At 35.7% G+C, this 20,228-nt stretch overlaps 1 protein-coding gene across 1 annotated transcript; it reads right to left on the reverse strand.

The window, feature by feature from the left end:
- Positions 1 to 4,243: 4,243 nt before the first annotated feature.
- Positions 4,244 to 10,165, reverse strand: LOC131041193 (uncharacterized). The gene is made up of 4 exons (XM_057974198.2): positions 8,559 to 10,165; positions 7,098 to 7,373; positions 6,701 to 6,838; positions 4,244 to 6,401 (listed from the first exon to the last, which is right to left on the reverse strand). The coding sequence occupies exons 1-4, from the start codon at positions 8,853 to 8,855 to the stop codon at positions 4,860 to 4,862; spliced, it is 2,253 nt and encodes a 750-aa protein (XP_057830181.1). The 5' UTR covers positions 8,856 to 10,165; the 3' UTR covers positions 4,244 to 4,859.
- Between the last annotated feature and the right edge of the window lie 10,063 nt (positions 10,166 to 20,228).

Below are 20,228 nucleotides of genomic sequence, written 5' to 3' on the forward strand. Positions count from 1 at the left end.
CCCTCTTTTTCTTTAACATTTTATTTCTATTTTTTATGGGGCCACCAGCTCCACAAATATTTCCTAAAAAAGTTGAACAACGGCTACTAGCAAAAATAAGCTTAGCAGCTGCATGAGAACATGTCATAAGTTCTCTACTTGATAGTTGATAGTTTATATATGATTAGGTTTGCCAGCTTCCTCTCGATACCACCAATGTTTTGCATTAAGGATTTGATGAAGAGATTACAGGATTTAAGGAGCTAACTATATTTGGAAAATTCTTTCTATTTAGAGAAGAGTAGCTGGCCAGTCACAATGTCTGATAAACGGTCAGTGCTCTGCTTGCTGATACGTACATAACCGAGATCCCGGGATCTTTTCCTCTTGGTACCAAGGATTTAGTAGATGAAGGATGTGATTAGAGATTTGATGGGGATAGGTTTCTTCCCCTGTAATCATCTCTTAAATGAAAAAATTGTACATCTCCAATAGTTGTAATCAATCAAAGTTGACACGGGGCAACAGACCCTGTAGGTAATACCTAGAAATTTTGAACTAGATTGAGTGCCCTAAAATAAGATGCTCCTCTAATTATGGCTTCCAATTCTGAAGTCAGAGCCTCCAACCTAGCTAATCTAAAATTGAGAATCCAACTTGTGCACTTAATATAGAATAGAACAGATGAAACCATTTTGCTTCTTGAGATATATGGTGAAACATTCTAAGTGTGTGGGGCACAAAGTAAAGGTGGGTCTGCCCAAGGAAAAATATTTGCATGTCTCGATCCTGAATGCTTGCATTAATATTCCTTTTCAGATACTGGGAGTATTGATAGAAAGGGATTTGGGTGACAATTGTTTGCCCTAACTTAGGTTTTGAAAACAGTGAACCACTTGAGCTTACTATCTTTCTTTACTACTCTAACTAGAGGATTGTAATGTAATTATTAATTAATAAAAATTTAATGTAAACCTCTCAAGAAAATGTCTATAAAAGAGAGACACTATTTGTAAATTCGAGGTAGGACCAAGCATGCAACAGAACTTGCAAATATCTCTGCAAAAAGAACCATATTTCTGGCCAGAAGGCTATTGAAGCGACTTAAGGAAAGTTCTGCACCCCGTAGTCTCATATGCTCTTATACTTTCCCAAAAAAATAATAATAATCTAAGTTGTAGATTGTTGTAATTGACTATTTTTTTGAGATTCTTTGGGAGTCTCAGCTAGATACAAAGTTAACAATTTTTAATTGGCAACTTTCAACAAATTTCATTTTTATGTCTTATGTTTATATCTCTACCAATTATATTTGACATTTAGAGACATCAGTTTTTTACAATCCATATTGCTATTTTTTGTTGTTCCTGAATTTGATTATGTTTCTTTTTTTGCATCCACATTTTGGATTATGTGACCCATTCTCATGATGTTAAGAGAGTTTAAAGAGTAGAAAAACAACAATTCATTTTTCTACTCGTTGAGCTCTAACTTCCTGATGATCTGAAATATTGATAAAAAAAAAGAACACAATCAAATCATGAAACAACAAAAAATATATTTGACATAAAATGACAATAACAGATTTTTGTCTTATTCTATCAATATTTCATCATTTTAAGATTTATTGAGTTTCCACATTTTAAATCCAAAAGTGTATTCCATTTGTACTTCCAGTTTGTGATGTAAGTAAAATGTTACCATGCATGTGCCCAATCTTCCCAACACATATTATGCACCCAAAACTCTCAACATAAAACAATGTTGAAAGATCAGTAATCCCCTAATGTACAAATGCCGATGCAGCAGTAATCGAAAAGATCCATATTTTATTTTGACATGATGTCCTAAGACTGGAAGCGAAAGCATCATCTCCTTGGGTTTGTATTTGGCATCTTATGTCTATTGTTAGTGACCCTTTGGACTGATCTCTGTTACCTTTCTTCTTTATTCGCAGCTCCTTTTTTGGACCGTTATTTTTTATATATTTTTTATTTCAGCATTGTTTGATAATAAAAAATACTGGAGGCGAAAGCATCATCCCTGAGAGTGTAAGGGCAATATATCTTCTCTTATGTCTCTCTCAACAATTAAACATGGAAAGATGGGGATAAGAAGAACAAATCAATCAAGTTACTTGCTGTTGTTTTTGGATATGTTTGTGTGTTTTTTTGCATCGACATTTCGGATCTTACTCTGTGATCTATCATCAGGATGATAGAGAGCATAACAATAAGAAAAATTCGAAATGTTGATAGACAAAAACACACACAATCATATCCAGAAACAGCAGCAAGTAACATTATGGATTGTGGAAAACTGATCTTTAACATCAATTAGGTAGGTGTTAAGGGAGAGGATCCAGTGGCTGAGCGTGTTCTAATAGTTGTCATAGCACTTATTGATTTAATGCCCAATACTTTTAACAATATTGCACCAATAGTTCTGACTTCAAAATTGTTAGTGTTGACGATGACTACCCATAATTGTATGAAAAGTATTCCTTAGATCTAAAAAGCAATTGATCATGTGATGCCACATCAGCACACCAATAAAACATGACTTAGTGCACAAGTATTGGTCTCACTATTTGGGGCCTTTTCGATACCTTGGCAAAAGCATGTTGATGTGGCCCTGAAACCTTGGTTATAAGCAGGGGGCAAGCTGCTGTAAAAAATTGGGAGTGATTTGAAATTTCCTCAGAGAATTTTAAAAGGTGCAAAATTAGGATGCTCAACTATTAGATCCTCTCTCTTAAATGACACAGCCTGAAAGAGAATCACGTAGGTTAGTTCTTTGTTCTGGATATTTATCACCCATGCTAGATGAATATGCATCAGATTTTTGGGTTATGAACACCCAGGGGAGGGAGGGGAAACAAGCTAACTTCTTCCATAATATAGGCTACTGAAGAAGGATTTTTTTGTACCAGCAAATGCAGGCATATGGACAAGCCTTGTAGTACATTTGCATTTAATGTTGCTATATGAGCGGCACACTGTAATATCTGGTATTCTCTTTAACAACTTTAGTGTTTCGTCTGGATGTGAAGCATCTTATAGATTTACTTAACATACTGGGTTAAGGTTGTCCAATAATAAACTACCTTCCTCCAATCAGTATGCCTTCAACAAAATGAACCACATGCAAGTCAGATTCAGACAAGAGCTTGAAAATATAAATTCTATGATCTAAATATACCGGACATGTACTATTATTATAACCATGAAATTTCTAATTTATGATATTCTTAGCTTTTCTTTTTTTTTTGGATTAAATTGAATAGATTTTTAATGTCCAACATTTCAGATCAAACTCTATGATTCATCGGAAGAAAAAGTATATTATCAAAATTACACATACATTAACGAATGCAACATTAAATCATATATCCCACATGGCCTTGGAGCATCCAAAAGAAGATAGCAGAATGATACAGAAATTTCTATTAGCATTGACAGACAGAAATTGATAGAACAGAAATGCCAAAAAAGCATGATAGTGCAACCTACGTGGCTCGCATATAGATACCATAACCGTATCTATGAAATTTTATTGTTGCAACGCAGAACTACCTTCACCTTAATCAAACGTTTGTACATCTGAGAATATGAACTCTATCATCTCAAATTGTGTAAGCCAAACCAAATATTAAGAGGTTGGTACACAAGATATCTATAATAACAGTTTCAGTAAAAGGTAAGTATATGTAAGATTTGGGTGACTTACAAACTTGTGAGCTTTGCTTATATTGTACTACTACAAACAACAACATTGTAGAGAAATTACTAAAATGTTGACTCCACTTATGCGTGTTTAACTGGAATATATTCATAATAAATCTATCTGCGCCGATTTCTACCAAAAATAACATTTCTGGAATTTTCCTAGTTGAACTTTAAATGACAATTTGAGAGGTTGAAGATAAATTTTCTTTCAGCAGAGAAAGTTTTGCAGATATAATATTCAAAAAGAAAAAACAATATACACAGATTGAAGAGTTTCTACAAGTGGATTGAACGAATTAGATGAAATTCATCTATCTGTGCAAACAATATATCCTACTACATTGAGTTATCAGAATGCTGCAAAGCATAACAGAAAAAATAAGATGCAGCCAACGAATTCTAGATTCCTATGCAGAACTATACATAGCAAGTTGTATTGCTTCAAAATTCTCTTCCTGTACCTCCTACCATTTCTTTGTCAATGAGAGCATCCATCCAGATTTCTAACTGACTTATGCAAATAAACTTTTCCAACATCAGCAGGAGGTATAACACCTCAAAGAGCAAAACTCATATCAAACGAAATAAGCTTCCAATGCCATGGAATTGTACTTTCAAATCCTATTTAGCCATTTTGAGCGCTGCCATACAGAAATTACAGTCCATACATTTTTTTAAGATGTCCCAGAGACTATTCACAGAGCTTTTGGTGGTTCAGTCTAAAATTGACCACATGATCAACTTCGACAGTTTGATTTACTTAGGCATTAACTTGGACTAACTACATCTATATGCCCACTATCATTTTTTTATATTCCTCTCAAAAGGATGAAAAACTTGGCACTGCCATGCTTTCTCAAATGGTTTACAGTTGGCGACCTCCCCAATTGACCATATTGGAGCCTAGAGAATGCTTAGTCTTTAATGCATTCTTAAATTGGACACTTGGAACTACATTTAGATTCTAGAATGCTACCTTGAACCTCTCAAGGAATGTCAAAGCATCTGAAAATTGCAATGTCACTTGTATGCCAATGGAATGAGAAGCAAAGTTTTCACTTAAATTCGCCATCACTTTCCACCTTATATGCTGAATGAGAGTATTATGACGACTTTAAAACAATGTCCTTCATGTACCTTCCCATGACAACTTCACTTCCTGGCTCCATTACCATTCAAAGTACTCGTTTCCTTTGCAATTAAATTGATTCCACGTACCCAAAGTTCCACATTTGCAGCACTTCCAGCCTCAAAATGAATCTCCCTTCCCTTGATAGTCACAATTCTAAATATAAGTGGTTTATCTGCATCACCTTTGCAACGATTCTTGCGAAATGCAATACTTGGTCCTACACCTGCTTCTTTGCAAACAACATTTCTTCTGCTGGATTTGCCCCATGTAAGCAGTCCAGATTTAAGCATTCGGACCATTTTCATATGAGGAGAACCTTTACCCCGTTTTGTGTGCTTGCAGAGTTGTTCGCCTGCAAAAACAAACTTCCGTGCCAGATGATCCAATATTACACCCTCTGCAACTTTTGATGAGTTATTTCTCCTAGCAAGTGCCAAAGCTGTTTCCCCTCTGGGATTTACCAGATGACAATCAGATCCTCGTTGAAGTAGAATTTTGCAAGCATCTGCATGTCCCTCTCTTGCAGCAAGCATTAGAGGAGTGTAGCCATCCTCATCGAAGGCATTAATTGCAGAACCCTTCTTCAAGAGTTGCCCTAGTGCCTCAATATTACCCCTTCGAGCTACATAGTGAAGAGCTTTAAATTCATCTTCCTTTAACTTATTTGCCAGAACTGCATCCAGGAGAACTCTCTCTAAATGGTCTTTGCTTCCATGGAGTTGAGATAAGACAAAAACTGTTTCACCCTTCTTACTCTTCAACTTCACATCAGCTCCTGCAAATATAAGAACTTTGAAAGCCTCAATATGTCCCTCTTTTGCAGCAACCATGGCTGCAGAATACCCATACCTATCCTGTTCATCCAGATTTATATCTGACTGTTCAAGAAGTTTCCGAAGAACCGTAGCATCACCAAATCTTGCAACAAAATGAAGAGAAGAGAAAACCTGGAGATCACCTGACTTTATTTTCTTTCCTTCCTTTATTGTAGCACACAGAACTTGACGGACAGAAGACTCAAACCCACTGTCTTCTGCTATGCTCACTGCACTTTGTCCTGCCCTATTTAATAGCCCAAGATCAGCACCTGCAACCAGTAGCTCCATGAAACACTCATGATGATTAGCTCTTGCACATAGCATCAATGCAGTTTCGCCCATTTCTGTTCTTGCATTCAGGTCACATCCATGTTCTATGAACTGCCTTACAATAGCAAGACAGCCCATTCTAGCAGCCATGTGAAGAGGACGAAACTCATGTCCATTATTTGTTCTTACACAAAACTCGGCATTTGCACCAGCATCTAAAAGCACACGAATTGCACCTGAGTTACGGCAAAGGACTGCATGACATATAAGTGTTCTTCCATGATGCTCACTATCAGGGGATATGTATCCAAGCAACATCTTTAGAATTTCTCCCTTTGCTTCAAAGTATTCAACTGAACACCATGCTTCATTATAGGGCTCTGCCAGACTTGCCCCAACACGCAGCTCTTCACCAGATGCTCTATCCCACGACCAAGCTCCAAGGCTAAATTTACAATTTGTCTTAGCCCCCATCTACAATTTTCAACAGCAGCAAATAATTATTATTGAAAACATGAGAAGAGAAAAAAATTAGTTTTCATGTTAAACTTGTTTTAATCATAGATTCAAATATGCACAAGCTGCACAATCACTTTGAATTGAGTCCAAATAAAACAACATTTTCCATTTCAACAACAAAAGACATGCAACTGTATTATAATACTGGCCTTTCTAAAACTCGTAATTTCAAAAAAGTTGCAGTATAAGAATATCTTGAAAAGGAGTTTGAACATTTCTATTAAATTCAACCTTGTCATAATAAAGTTAATCACCTCCAACAAATACTTCACAACAGGAGCTTGCCGGCTGACAATGGCAGCAATGAGTGGTGTACAGTCCACATTTGCATATAAAGCAGGCTTGGCAGAACGCAGCAGTGCCCTATCCCATGAATTTATATCAACTCCATTCTGCAAAGCAACCACAGCAATAGCACGGGATGTCAAATATCTAGGAGATGATAGCACAATCAAAAGTGACCAGAACACTGTCATGGACATTCATTGTTCACATCAACCCCCTTTTTCCCTTGAATGAAGTCAATTTCTGTAATCAAATTTCTCATGAGATTAACCACATTTCACAAGACAACAAACAAAGAAGCATCATCAAGATTTCATGTGCTTTATACAAAAAAGCACAGCCAAAAGATGAAAATATTGGTTATGCCTTGATTAATATTGCAACAATATCGATGAAGCCACGACAGCTAGCATACACTAATGCATGTGCAGAAACATCTGGCCTGGTCATTTCAGAGCTGATTAATAATTCAGCAGCTTTAGGCTGACCATAGAGACATGCTTCCAATAGAGCATCCTCACAGGCTGGTTGAGAGGCTCCTGCTTTAAGGAGGAGACCTAGTAGTTGATGGTGGCCTTCTCGAGCAGCAGCAGTTGTTGCATAGCCTCTAAACAGCTTCTGATTGACATCTGAACCAGCTGACTGCAAAGAGGTCAAATTTTGATGGATCAGTTATTTTTCATTCTCCTGTTCATTTCTTACCAAATGCTAAATTAAACACCTCACAACTTGGAACATTTAAAGAAAATCTCAAATATTAAAAGAAAAAAACAAGCAAAAAACAAACAGATTGCTCAGGGAGAAGGAATGTATCAGCAACAAATTTAATCGGGCACACAAATGTGTCTCATTCTTTTTGAAACTAATGTACAATTCCCTATATAAGTATGGAAAGTGCAATGTTATATTAAACACGGAAAAAAAATGCCAATACTTTTTATTCTAAGCATATTGAAGAACAACGATATAGAAGCATAATTTTCAAAACTAAAAAACTTGTACTATCCTGTATTCTTGAATCCAACATGCTCCAACATGCTCCTTTGAGGATATTTGCTTATATTTTATACATCCAGGTTCCCATCAATCAACTTCAGTGAGAGATAAGGCATTTGACTACTACTCTTAAATATGAAAGCCTTAGGAGATGCATAATACAAACCTTGGAAATAAAGAACTGAAAAAACCAAATCATCACTCATTTGAACAACTGAGCACATTTTGAATAGATCCTATGTTAAAATCATATAGACTGAGATCAAAATATTGAAAAAGCTTGCCGGGTATAACATTTCAACGATAGATCATTTAAATGCTATCTCAATTATTGGAAAAACGATATTTAAGAGTTCATTTTCCAAGAAGATACTCACGAGTTCGTCTTCCAGAACCTCTTTAGCTAAAAGGAACCATGTTTAGCAATTGATCTAATTGTGTGAAATATCAAGATGTGAAAATAAGTTACTAGGAATGGCAGTAAATTCAAAAGGAAACAGTAAAAGATGTGCACACTACCTACTGTGGACTAGCATACTTTCGTAAGAGAAATCTCACCCATCCTACCAAAGCCCCCAAAACAGCAGTTCTCAAAATGTTTTCTAGAAAGAAAAGCGACACAATATGGTAATATGATCACACTTTTGAGGAATATATGAGTTGAATATAATTAAGAGCACTATACCGTCTTTATATATTGAATATTGATGAAATTTTAACAGCACCGAAAGATCCAAATCATCAAAAAATCAAGTTGGCTTCTAGCTAATTTTAACAGCACCGAGAGATCCAAATCATCAAAACATCAAGTTGGCTTGGCTTCTAGCTTACCAGAAGTCTCCGTGTAATGTCAACATGACCTGCGTGAGCAGCTGCAAAGAGGGCAGTGACATCAGTTTTAAACTCTTCATACCCAGTTTTCACTTCATCCGGTGCCTCTTCATGAAGAACAGTTTCTGTACACTTTACTCGTAGGGAAACGGTCCCAATGTAATTCACATCTACAAGAGCATTACCTAAGCAATCAACTACAGTATCTATGTCACCTTGAAGAGCAGCTTCTATGAGCCTCTGAGAGACAGCAGCACATTCATTATCGAATGGAACTACCTGTCTCAGCATCACCATACTGCACTCTGAATAAAAACCCCAATGATCCACAACTTACAGTACCTAAGGCACACATGACACGGTGATATTTCCTCTCCTGTCAAATAGATTAGCCCAATATAAATTCGGGCTCAAGCCATTCAGCAGTACATTCAGAAGTCACTGTCGAATAGTGTTTGTATCCCGGTACTGCAAGCAGATCACAGGATCGAGACACAAAAAGTGAACTGTAAAGTTAAAGCTGGACCAGCCACTCATTTTCAATTCAATACCCTCAATGCTACCCAAAAAATGCTTTTCCGTTTTCTCCAAATGAGAGAGCAGTTGCCAACAATGCAGCAGCCAGTGACACCGAACCAACAAAACAATCACGGAAAGCATCAAGGACTATGATCCCCAAACCAAAAATGCTTCCTGGAATGCAAATACAAGGGTATGATCTCCCATCTGAAATAAGCAAAACTGTTAACTCAGTCCCAAAATTAGAACCACCTCATCCTCTGTAATGAACCTGAGGTTCGCAGACAAGCCCAAAACTTCCCCTGTCAATGGACATGACAACTAAGTGCGAAATCCCAGGTACAAGATTGGATCAATACACGTCAGGATCGCAATCATCTCAATCATCCATGGCCTAATAATCAGCTGAGCAAAAAATGACACCCTCTGCAATTCATGCATACATAAACTATCACTGTCCATTAAGGACAAATGCTGCAAACCATCTCCTTACCTCCATGCACCATTCAAGGGGCCAACCCACATGCCGACTCATTTGGCATTTTGTGATAGGCCAAAGTACAGGAATCCAATGGGGTCTCAAACTCTATTACGAAGAGAATCTATAGAAGCATTGCTCTAAGATATTTTACAAAGAGTAAATATATACCCAGTGCTTATAAAAGCGAAAGTGACTATGTGAGGATAAGAATAGAACACTAAATGTAGTGCCATGTAATGTACCTTGTAGTTCCCACACCTCACTTCCTGGTTCCTGTCCTACTCGGCTCCATTGACAATGGAAATATACCCCTGACTCAGAGCCCCAGACAGACAGTCACAATCAAAAGTAGTGGGAGTGGGTTCGTTGGATACCCATTTGCTTCTTGGGTTTTTGTCGTGCACAGTTAAATACCCTGTTCTCTCGTCATAGTCTTCTTCTTCCTTTCTTGGCTTGTTTTGATCTTCATCTTGTTTTTTCCTCTGGATTGGTGTGTTCCATTTAGCCTTACATTAGTAAGAAAAGAGTGGAGATGGATAACAAAAAAAACACTTCAAAAAATACACAAAGGCTAAAAGGCAGAAGAAACTTGTCATATGCCAACTTGTCCCTTAGCTCTTTTTGGTATTGCCTTCAGTGTTGGTCCAAATGGGTAGCCTTAGAGAGATGTATAAGCACAAGCTCTGTCATTCAACATGGGTTCACAAGTACGGCTAATTTACACTTTTTAAGCCTGCTTGATGGAAGGAAATTGTGATGGTTTGTATCTTAGGCCCCTGTTTGTATATTTTTGTGTTGATTTTAGTGATGAAGATTTAGTGTTGTAGTTTGGGAGGTAATATTCAAATATTGATTGTCTTATTTATCAAGGTGCGTCCAATTTTGTGTCAAGCATTATTAATTCTTTAGGATGATCACAACCACTTCCGAGTCATGATGTCAATTAGGTCTAGACTTGCCTCGGGGTTTACTAATTATTTAGGATGATCACAACCACCTCTGAGTCATGATGTCAATTAAGTCTAGACAATAAGAATTGACCTCGAGATCTATATGAGAAAAACCCAAAGCCCTTTGCCAGCTACGCCACCTATAGAGACCATGTATTTAAGATATTTATACTCATTATTATCATTTAAATATATATTAAAATACTTTTATTGTCTTTTAATTTTATATACAATGTCAAGTAACCTAAAAAAAAGTATTACTATCGTGAAGAATTAAACGTTCCTTAAGAATATGCATATAAATAAATCATACATTATTTTTACAAGGATCAACCTATATAATTTTCAATTAAATTAGATGATAATATTCAATAGTAAATTTAAATAAAATTATTTTTAATTTAGGTATTTTAAGAGGCAAAAGTAAGATTAATTTAGGTAAATTAATAAATGTAAGTGATAATTGTACAATTAATTTACTTAAATAAGAAAATGATAAACGAAAATGACCATTTTTAGAAAATTAAATATGAGTTAGGGATGATTTATAAAGTATTATTTCATAAGTGTTGATTGATTTATTAATTGACTCAAATAATCTTAATTGGTTATTTGGTGGAACTTTTCAATTCGTGATTGAGAATTATACCAACTATTCCTTTTGGAGTTTACCTTAATAGGGGAGAGTACATTGAAAATGTATTGAATAATTTGCATATATCATTAGACATGTGTGGAAAGGAATTTAATATAATTTCAAACGGTACTTAGGTACTAGAAGAATAGGAGGAGAGATTGTGGAACTTGAGTTCTTGAGTCTATTGGTTGGTAAACATTGTAAAGTTTTTCCAAGTAAAAGAATGATACTATTTTGGGTTTTGAACATACAATTTGTTTACTTAGTTTTTGTCTAATGTATTGATCTTTGTGTATTCTACAACTTATATTTTAGTTATTTATTTTTGTAATATTTTATCTTTCATGCTTAATGATTAATTGCCTATAGATCCTAATTCCTTAAAGATAGGGATTGAGGAAGGAGCCAAACTTAGCACAAAAGTATGTCATTTGTCAATATCTAGTCATATTAAGACATTGTCTCAAAATGAGCCCAAAAACTAAATGGAAATTGGCAATGGACATGGAATTTTTTTTCATTCCATTTTACCCCCACGTTGAGATGCATGTGAATCCTAAAGTGAACATGTATTTCAAAGTATATGAGCATTCACAAGTATACATGAAAAGTAAATGTTCAAACATAAAAGGATATGGGGTCCATGTGAAGTAATGGACCCACTCAATCTATTTTTATGTTTATCCTTTTTTTGGAATTTATGCTACATAAGAACCTACAAAAATAGGAAAAATATGTGCAATGGACTCAAATCATAAACTTGCTTCAACTATCAAAGAAATGAAAGTAGGAATAAAGAGAGTGTGGGTTAGGAAATTTTGTGTGTATGAAAAGTGATGTGGTAATACTCTACCTATTGCAGTAGTAGTAGGATGGTATGACATATCAAGCACAACCATATCATGTGGGCAAGATTTGTCTAGCCATAATGATAAGCTTTTATATAGGACTAGTCATTACCTAAAAATTAGCATAAGAAATTAGTGACAATATATAACCCCCAATCGATTACATTAATTGGGGAGGGGGTAATAGTACATATAAAGTAGATGTAATCTGAGGAGATGTCACCATGTAAGTGTTGGCATATGTGCAAGAGTATGATGACATGATGATATTGTATGTTGTCATTGATGTCAATATGCTGAGAAGTGAACCAGTATATTGAAGTTAAGCAATTGGCAAAGAGAACCGGTATGGTGGTGTAAACCAGTATATGTGCAATAAGTGAAGCGGTATGCTTGTCCAAGTGAACCGGTATGATGTTGTGAACCGAAACCGGTATGTCGGAACAAGATCTGGTACATGGAATTTGGTAGTCCTACCTTCAGGGTTTCCGGTTGAAGTGTTCCAAGCCCGTGTGATTCAACCAATGACATTGTGTGATGAGTTAGCATTGTAATGGAGATCAGATCGTGTTGCCATGCCAGCCTCGTGCACGTGAAGGATCTTGCATGAAGGAGATTGATCCTATCTACCTCGGGAATGTGCAGTCTTTGCAAACGGTGGAGAACGTGTGATGGGTTATCGCCTCCATGAAGCGGTGACGAACAAATGATGGAGAATGTCTTGAGATCTATTCAAGACCGTTGTATTCAAATGCAAAGTGCTCAATGGTCAGGATTGAACCGATCAATTGCTCAACCTAAGTGTTTAGGGTTTAGGGTTTATGTTGCCAACCTATCTGTGTTCTATAAGGTCGATGTTGTGTTTCATGTTGAGGTTGTTGGCAAATGTTGTGTGTGTATCTAAGTGCAGAGATACGTGATTCTTGCCAGATCAGATAAGAGGATTGATACCTACATAGTGTGTGTGCAAAAGGAAGGAACTAAAGCGGATCTGCATTGGCATTGAGTGCTATTACCAGATCATTGTAATACCTATTGATCTTTAACTACTTCAACAGTTGGAAAATCCCATAACTGAGTAGCTTTAACCAGCTTGTTGTAAATCCTTTAACAGGGTGACTCAAAGCCATTGAGTTCATAAAATCCTCTAACAAGGTAACCTCTAACAGGGTTTAACCCTTAACCGGGTATTCTAGCCATCCCTTAACTGGGTGATCCCTAACAGAACCTGTTGTAACAATCTTTAACCAGACTAGGCTCCTAACAGAGCGGACTTCTAAAGAGTTCAAAAACAGCTTGTGGGTATTCATCCCCACCGTGGTTTTTCCCAGTTGGGTTTCCACGTGAAAAATATGTGTGTCATGTTTGATGCCTCTTTCATGTGATGCTTTGTTATTTTCTGTCAAGTGGTGAATCATGTTATGCTAGTAAATTATCGTATCTCTGATGATAGATTATCTGTTTATGCATAAGGATAAAGTGGAAATGAGGGAGTAGGTTGTATGGAAAGCTAAGTGTTGCTGGTTTATGTCTTTCCCAGTATCATTGTGCTTAACCGGTAGTAATCTGGTTCTGACCGGTGTTAGTGATTGCCAGTCAAGTTCATTGTTTACAGTCAAACCGGTTAGGAAAAAGTTTATGTGCCTGTACTGATTCACCCCCCCTTCTCATTACCGGTTTGGTACTCACCGTTCATCATTGAGTTATCAGTAAGTGCATACTATATTGTTTCATAAAATTTAATTAATTTGTTAATTAACATAAATAATACTAATTGATTGTTTTGTGAAAAGTCACAAATCTCTCATTGAGATATATGTCAACTAGCCTATCTGGGGTTCACCTTAAGTAGGGGAGAATACATTGAAAATATATTAAATAATTTATATATAGCATTGGATGTGTGAGATAATTTAGTATTATTGCAAGAGTTATTGAGGTGTTACGAGAATGGGAGGAGAGATTGTGGAACTTGAGTTCTTGACTTTGGTTGATAAACATTATAACTTTTTCTCGAGTAAAATAATGATTATTTTGTGAGTTTTGATCATAAGGTTGTCCCCACATAGTTCTTGTGTGATTTACTAATCTTTGTATATTCTAAAATTATATTTATTTTTTGTAATATTATATCTTTCATGACTGATGCTTAGTATCTTATAGATCTTAATCCAAAGTAAATATGACTTGAGGAAGGCACCAAACTTAGCACAAAAGTGTGCTACATGTCATTATGTAATTGCATTAAGATGTTCCCTCAAAATGGGCCCAAAAACTAAGCTAAAATTGGCATGGGTATGCAATTTTTTCCTTTACCTTTCTCTTCCACTTTGAGGTGCATGTGAATCCTAAAATGAACGTGTATTTCTAAGTATATGAGCACTCACAAACATAAATTAAATGTAAATATTAAAACATAAAAGAATATGGGGTCCATGTAAAGTAATGGATGCATTCAAGATCTATTTTTATATCCATCCTTCCCTTAGTATTTGTGCTCTATAGGAATCTACAAAATAGCTAAAAGATATGTGAAGATGAGAAAATGGTTAGAGTGCTCACATGCATATATTAATCATAAAAACACAAATAAATAATGAAAATACAAATGATACTCTTATACCTTCTTCTCCTCCCTCGGATTGAACCTTAGGTAAAGTGAAGAATGTGCCCCTTCTCCACTTGGTTGGATTGGCTCTTTGATAGGATTGTGGAATGCTCTCCACTACACAACAAGGTGGGAATGGATTCAAACAATGGCCATGGGTGTGATAGTTTGGATTATGAGGAAAGATTTTGGCATTACGATGGCATGATGTATGATTTTGGATCTCAAATGGACAACATAAGATTAGATGAAAAGTGGATGATTTTTTAAGAGAGGAGACTCCAATTTATAGATTGGAGGAGGCCAAAATTGAGGGCCAAGATTGATTTTGTGATGAAGGGTTGGGATTGAAAGAAAGAGGAGGGGAGGATTGAGAGGACAAGGTGGGAGATGCAAGAGATTTTCTATAAAGGCATTTCTTATCTCTACACTTCTCAAGATTCATGGAAAAGAGCTCCCAAGTACATTGGGAAGAGAAAAAGGAATATAAAATTCCTTGGGGAAAGAAAGGAGGAATTGAAAATTCCAAAATAAGATGATGTGTGGGAAGAGTAAATGGATAAAGGAATTAAAATTCATTGGGAAGAGGATGCATGAGGAGATTCAAAGAATTTTCAAATTTCTTTGAAAGGATCAAGGTGATTAGGGATGTGAAAATAATTAAGGAGATTGATTAGGTGGTTTAATGAGTGATTAGAGTGCAAGTGGGAAAGTTAGGAGGATGTTGAGGAGAGATAATGAGTGGAGGAATATAAAAATTGGAGGATAATGATAAGAATGCTTCTAGAAGAATTAATTAGGCTAAGTGAGAATTGGAAGAAATGATTTGTAGGAATCACATGATTAGCTCAGTTAATTAATTTGAATTAATTAACTAAAGAGAATTTAGAAGAATTAATTAATTTGAGGACTTTAGAAGAATGGGAGAATAATTAATTTATTGATAAATTAATTATTGGACTATAGTGATAAAATTAATTAAATTTGATTTAATTAATTTTAAGAAGAAAGGGACCAACACAATTAAATTATGTGGAGAGGCTTAAATTAATTAAATATTAATTTAATTAATTTTAGACGTCTACAATATGCAATAAGATCTCACAAGTAGAATAGGCTCAAATTTTAAATTTGCTTCAACTATCTAGGGAAAAAAAAGGAATAGAGAGAGAGTGGAGTTAGGAAATTGTGTGTATAAAAAGTGGTGTGGTAATACTCTACCTAGTGCTATGAAAATAGGATGGTATGCCACATTAGGCACTACCATATTGTGTGGTTATGATTCATCTAGTTATAATGATAAGTTTATATATAACACTAGTGCCCACTTGAAATGCCATTATATGAATGTTAGTGATAATATATGCCCCCTAATTGGTTGTATGTAATATGTGCAAGGAATTGGAGGAAGGGTAAAATTACATGAAAATTAGATATAATCTAAGGATATTTAACCGTGTAAGTGCATGAAGCATGTAAAACAAGTGTCAAGAATAGTATTATATGACATACAAGTAAGAAATGATGAAATGATAAACATGTAAAACATATAGGGTGAAGGGGATAATCAAGGTATGAGGTTGCCCCTAGTATGGGCCAATTATAAAGTGGAAATTAGCCTCAAGGACATAATTTAAGTGGTACAGGTAAGAGATTGTGTCTCTAATGTAGCTCGTAAAACATGAAAAAAATACAATTAAACAATAGGATGGAGAAAATGTGGTGCCTCCAATCTAAGGAACATTATAAAGCACAAAATAATATAAGGAAAGTATGATACCTCCAATCTAAATATATCACTTGAAGCACAATAGGACAATCAATACTTCCATATATAGAATGGGAAAGACATAGTTCCCCTAATATAATAGGAGATATGGCAACAAAACATAATATGATAATATAAGATATAAGAAATAACCATATACACATAGGAGTAATATAAGCTTGAGACAATGCCAAGAAAATAACCATATATCATAAAAATGTAATCAAAGTATGTAAATATCATAAGCATGTAGTCAAACTATGGTAAATATTGTGATAAGTATCATAAGACATAACCATATGATCATAAGAAATAAACATGAAAGGAATAAGCAAAGAAACATGTGAATCATAAGTGAACCATCATGGTAAAGGATACATAACAATCATAAAAGTAGGATGCAACAAGGAAAATAAGAAACCAATTTGATAGGCATAAGAAAAAAGAGCATAGTAAGAAATGCAAGGTTGTAGCAATACGAAAAGATGACGTAAACTCAAACATATCAAGTGTATGATATAAGATAGATGCCCCCCATGCAAGGTAATGCCAAATTTGAAACATGCTATGTTAAAGCACAACAAACAAAGAATAATCAAAAGGTAAAATATCAATTAAAAATGAATCATCAAATTAATCTAGAATTATTATCAACATCAATATCCAAGATATCATCATCATCACTCAAAATATTATAATAGTTTTCTTCACAAATTCTTGTAGTTTGTTCTTTTTTCTTTCATTTTGTATTACATGTGTTTTATCTTAAAGATCCCTTAAAATTTTCACACACATGATCCATTGGTGGCAGGGAAAACTTTAAGAAACCCCCACCTCAGACAAGGTGTAAAAACCTGGCGAAAGTTGTATAATTGTCGAGGAATATTTTAATTTTACTGGCAAAATTTTGCAGTTTACGGAGAATAAATAATAATCTCCATTGGTGAATCATCCATGATTGCTCAAAGTTTGTGAAAAATCATAGCAAATTGTAATGTTTTTCAAACCAAAAAAAAATTTGCATGGGCGAATTGTAATGTTTTTAAAACCAGGAAAAATATTTGCATTAGCAATTTCAACCTATTTTCAAACCATTAAAAAAAGTTATTGGTGATTTCAACCTATTTTCAAACCATAAAAAAAAAAAATTGGCGATTTCAACCTATTTTCAAACCATAAAAAAAAATATTGGCGATTTCAACCTTTTTCCAAAATGTAAAAAAAATATATTGGCACCTCAGCAGTCCCCATCAAGTCATTAAAACACGTGGCACACAGTCGTCAACCCTCTACTTGAAAGACTACCCATTAGAAAATCTCACGACCCAGCGACAAGCCCTTACGACTCTATCTCTAGCTCGCAAGCTGAAAATGCTAAGCCTTCATAACCTCGAGATCTAGCGATTGAGGGCAACTGAACCATCACTCGCCAATTCTCGACCACAAAATGTTAAGTCCTCATCACCGTAGCGACTTGGAGATAGTGGCCACTTTAACCCTTGTCGTGTACTCACCAACATAAAACTGTTTATCTCTTAACCGCTAGCACTTCACTCGCAAGCTCGTGGCTTGATCAGGTCTTCAGACATTTGACTTCGAGAGCTGGTGATAACCATAAAACTTAACCACAAATTGTCTAGTCGCTAGCTCGCGACCTAAAAATGCTAACATTAAACAAACATGAGAGCTAGCAACAACTGTATGAAATGAGTTACTCGCTAACTCTCGCGGCTATAATGTATGACATCAGACCAACTCGAGACCTCGCGACCAAAGCAATTTCATTAACAATCTCCAGCTCACTAACATAAAATGCTAACACCCAAAAAGCTAGAGACCTCACGATGTAAACCCAAACCAACTTGTCACCAACTCGCTGCTTGATCACGTCTTCAGACATTTAACCTCGCAAGTTGGCGATAACCATACAACTTAACCACAAACTATCTAGTCGCTAGCTCACGACCTAAAAATGCTAACATTAAACAAACATGAGAGATAGCGACAACTGTGGTGGCAAGCTAATATGTACAAGGAATTTTTAAGGCTTGGATGCCAACTCATTCTCGAGGGACTAGTTTGAGGGTTTCTCCTTAGTCAAGGTTGATTAGACAAGCGAGGACGACAGTTTCATAGGCATAAAAGGGTTGGATAGCTTCTGAGTTAGAGATGGGAGATCACGGATTTCTCTAAGAAATCAGAGGTTGCTTGTTGTTAGAGATTCTGAAGAAGAATTTGTACAATGAAGGAGGAATAAAATCATAACAAAATCATTCACATAAGATGAGCCTTAGCAGGAGCGGTGGATTTGATAGGCATGACTTCTAGAGTCTAGAGTCACGTTGACAAGCACCAAAATGATGATTTTTCACGTGAATGAGCATCACCAGATGAAGTGTTAAAAAGTTATAAATACAATAGAGTGGTGACTTAATTGGTAGAAGAGAAAAGAAACCTTTTTCATTTTCTGAGAGTGGTTTTTTCCTCAGAAAGGAAGATGATGTTTGAGCAAGATCATGCATGGAGTTGTTGTGTTCTCTGTGATACCAGATGGGTGTTTGTTTGTTTTTCTCCTATGCGAGTTTGTTTATTGTCAGAGGGGTTGTGAAAGTGAGAAGGATTGCCAGAGGGGGCATGAAATCCTTTTCTTATCAAGAAAGACCACGCATGGTACATCCTTCGCTTCTACTCTGCCACAGGATGGTAGGGGGTTTGAAGAAGGATCTCGCAGAGGAATGAAAGAAGGATTTGTTTGGGTGGGGAGTAGCAACCAGCCATCTTTGTGATGACATGGAAGTTGTGACCCCTCCCCAACATATTATGTTTACCCTAAATCTCCTCTTTCCACTTTCTCTGATCCTGAGCATGAAGGCTCGAGCTCCTCTTTCCATTTTCTCTGTTCCTAGGCATGAAGGTTGAAGCTCCTCCTCTATTTTAGGGGTGAGTTTACTTCTTGCCAGGTCCCAGTATCCCTTCTGAGAAGGGAAACAATCTGTTGGACAGAACGTAACATCTCACACTCCATCTGAAGGCATCAGGGTGATAATGGCATGGCTCAAGCAGTTTTGCTTCTACCAATTTTCAATTGAAAATTTTGATTCACGGCCAGCGCATGGATAAAAAATATTTTTGTAATAGAATTGCATGTGGTCATTTAGGCCTAATTGCTGAGAGTAAATGTTTTGTTGACATGTGTCTCTTGGCCTGAAGCTTGTTGCTGCCTTTTCTTCTATAAAAAGGGAAATCAAGGCCATTAGAAGGGTTTCTTTTCTGGTTCCAATAGTGAGTCTAGGTAAAGGGAGCAAGTTGTACAGTCATTTACAGAGCAAATGGAAAGCATTTAGTGTCTAGATTTGTGCAGGTTCTTAAAGGAGTTATATGTAAATTTATTTTGTGACAGAAGTGGTAATTTTATTCAATAGAAATTAAATTCTAATCTATTTCTCTCTGGTGTATAATTCTATCATCTTTCAAATGAATAGAATAAAGAGTTTTTTCATTTCTTGCATTGTTATGGTGTATGTAATTTTTCATTTAATGCTTCCTATTATGCCCAGGAATGTGGAATTTATGTTAGTCTGGAATCATATTAAGGATGCACCTCATTGTAACTAGTGGGCAGATTACTTAAGGGAAGAGGGTTTTGAGGTCCCAGAAAACTTGTCGAACATATCGATGGATAAGATACAAGAAATCTTGAATGTTCACAGAGGAATATATATATATATATATATATATATATAATGGCAAGGATACAAAGGTCGAGATACATGTTGATTATAGGTATAAGTAAATGTCAACTTTATGAAGGAGGGAAAACATGTACATGATATAAATCCTTCATATATATTACATTAAC

This window comes from Cryptomeria japonica, chromosome 11, assembly GCF_030272615.1.
Source record: "Cryptomeria japonica chromosome 11, Sugi_1.0, whole genome shotgun sequence".
In the NCBI taxonomy this organism is placed as follows: Eukaryota; Viridiplantae; Streptophyta; class Pinopsida; order Cupressales; family Cupressaceae; genus Cryptomeria; species Cryptomeria japonica.

Bases quoted from the DNA above. Each gene is read 5' to 3' on its own strand.
- LOC131041193 (XM_057974198.2), bottom strand. From the start codon at position 8,855: ATGGTGATGCTGAGACAGGTAGTTCCATTCGATAATGAATGTGCTGCT. The intron at 6,839-7,097 runs GCATAACCAATA...GTTGCTTTGCAG, and splicing joins TTGTTGCAATATTAATCAAG to AATGGAGTTGATATAAATTC. The intron at 6,402-6,700 runs GTGATTAACTTT...TGAAAATTGTAG, and splicing joins TTGTGAAGTATTTGTTGGAG to ATGGGGGCTAAGACAAATTG.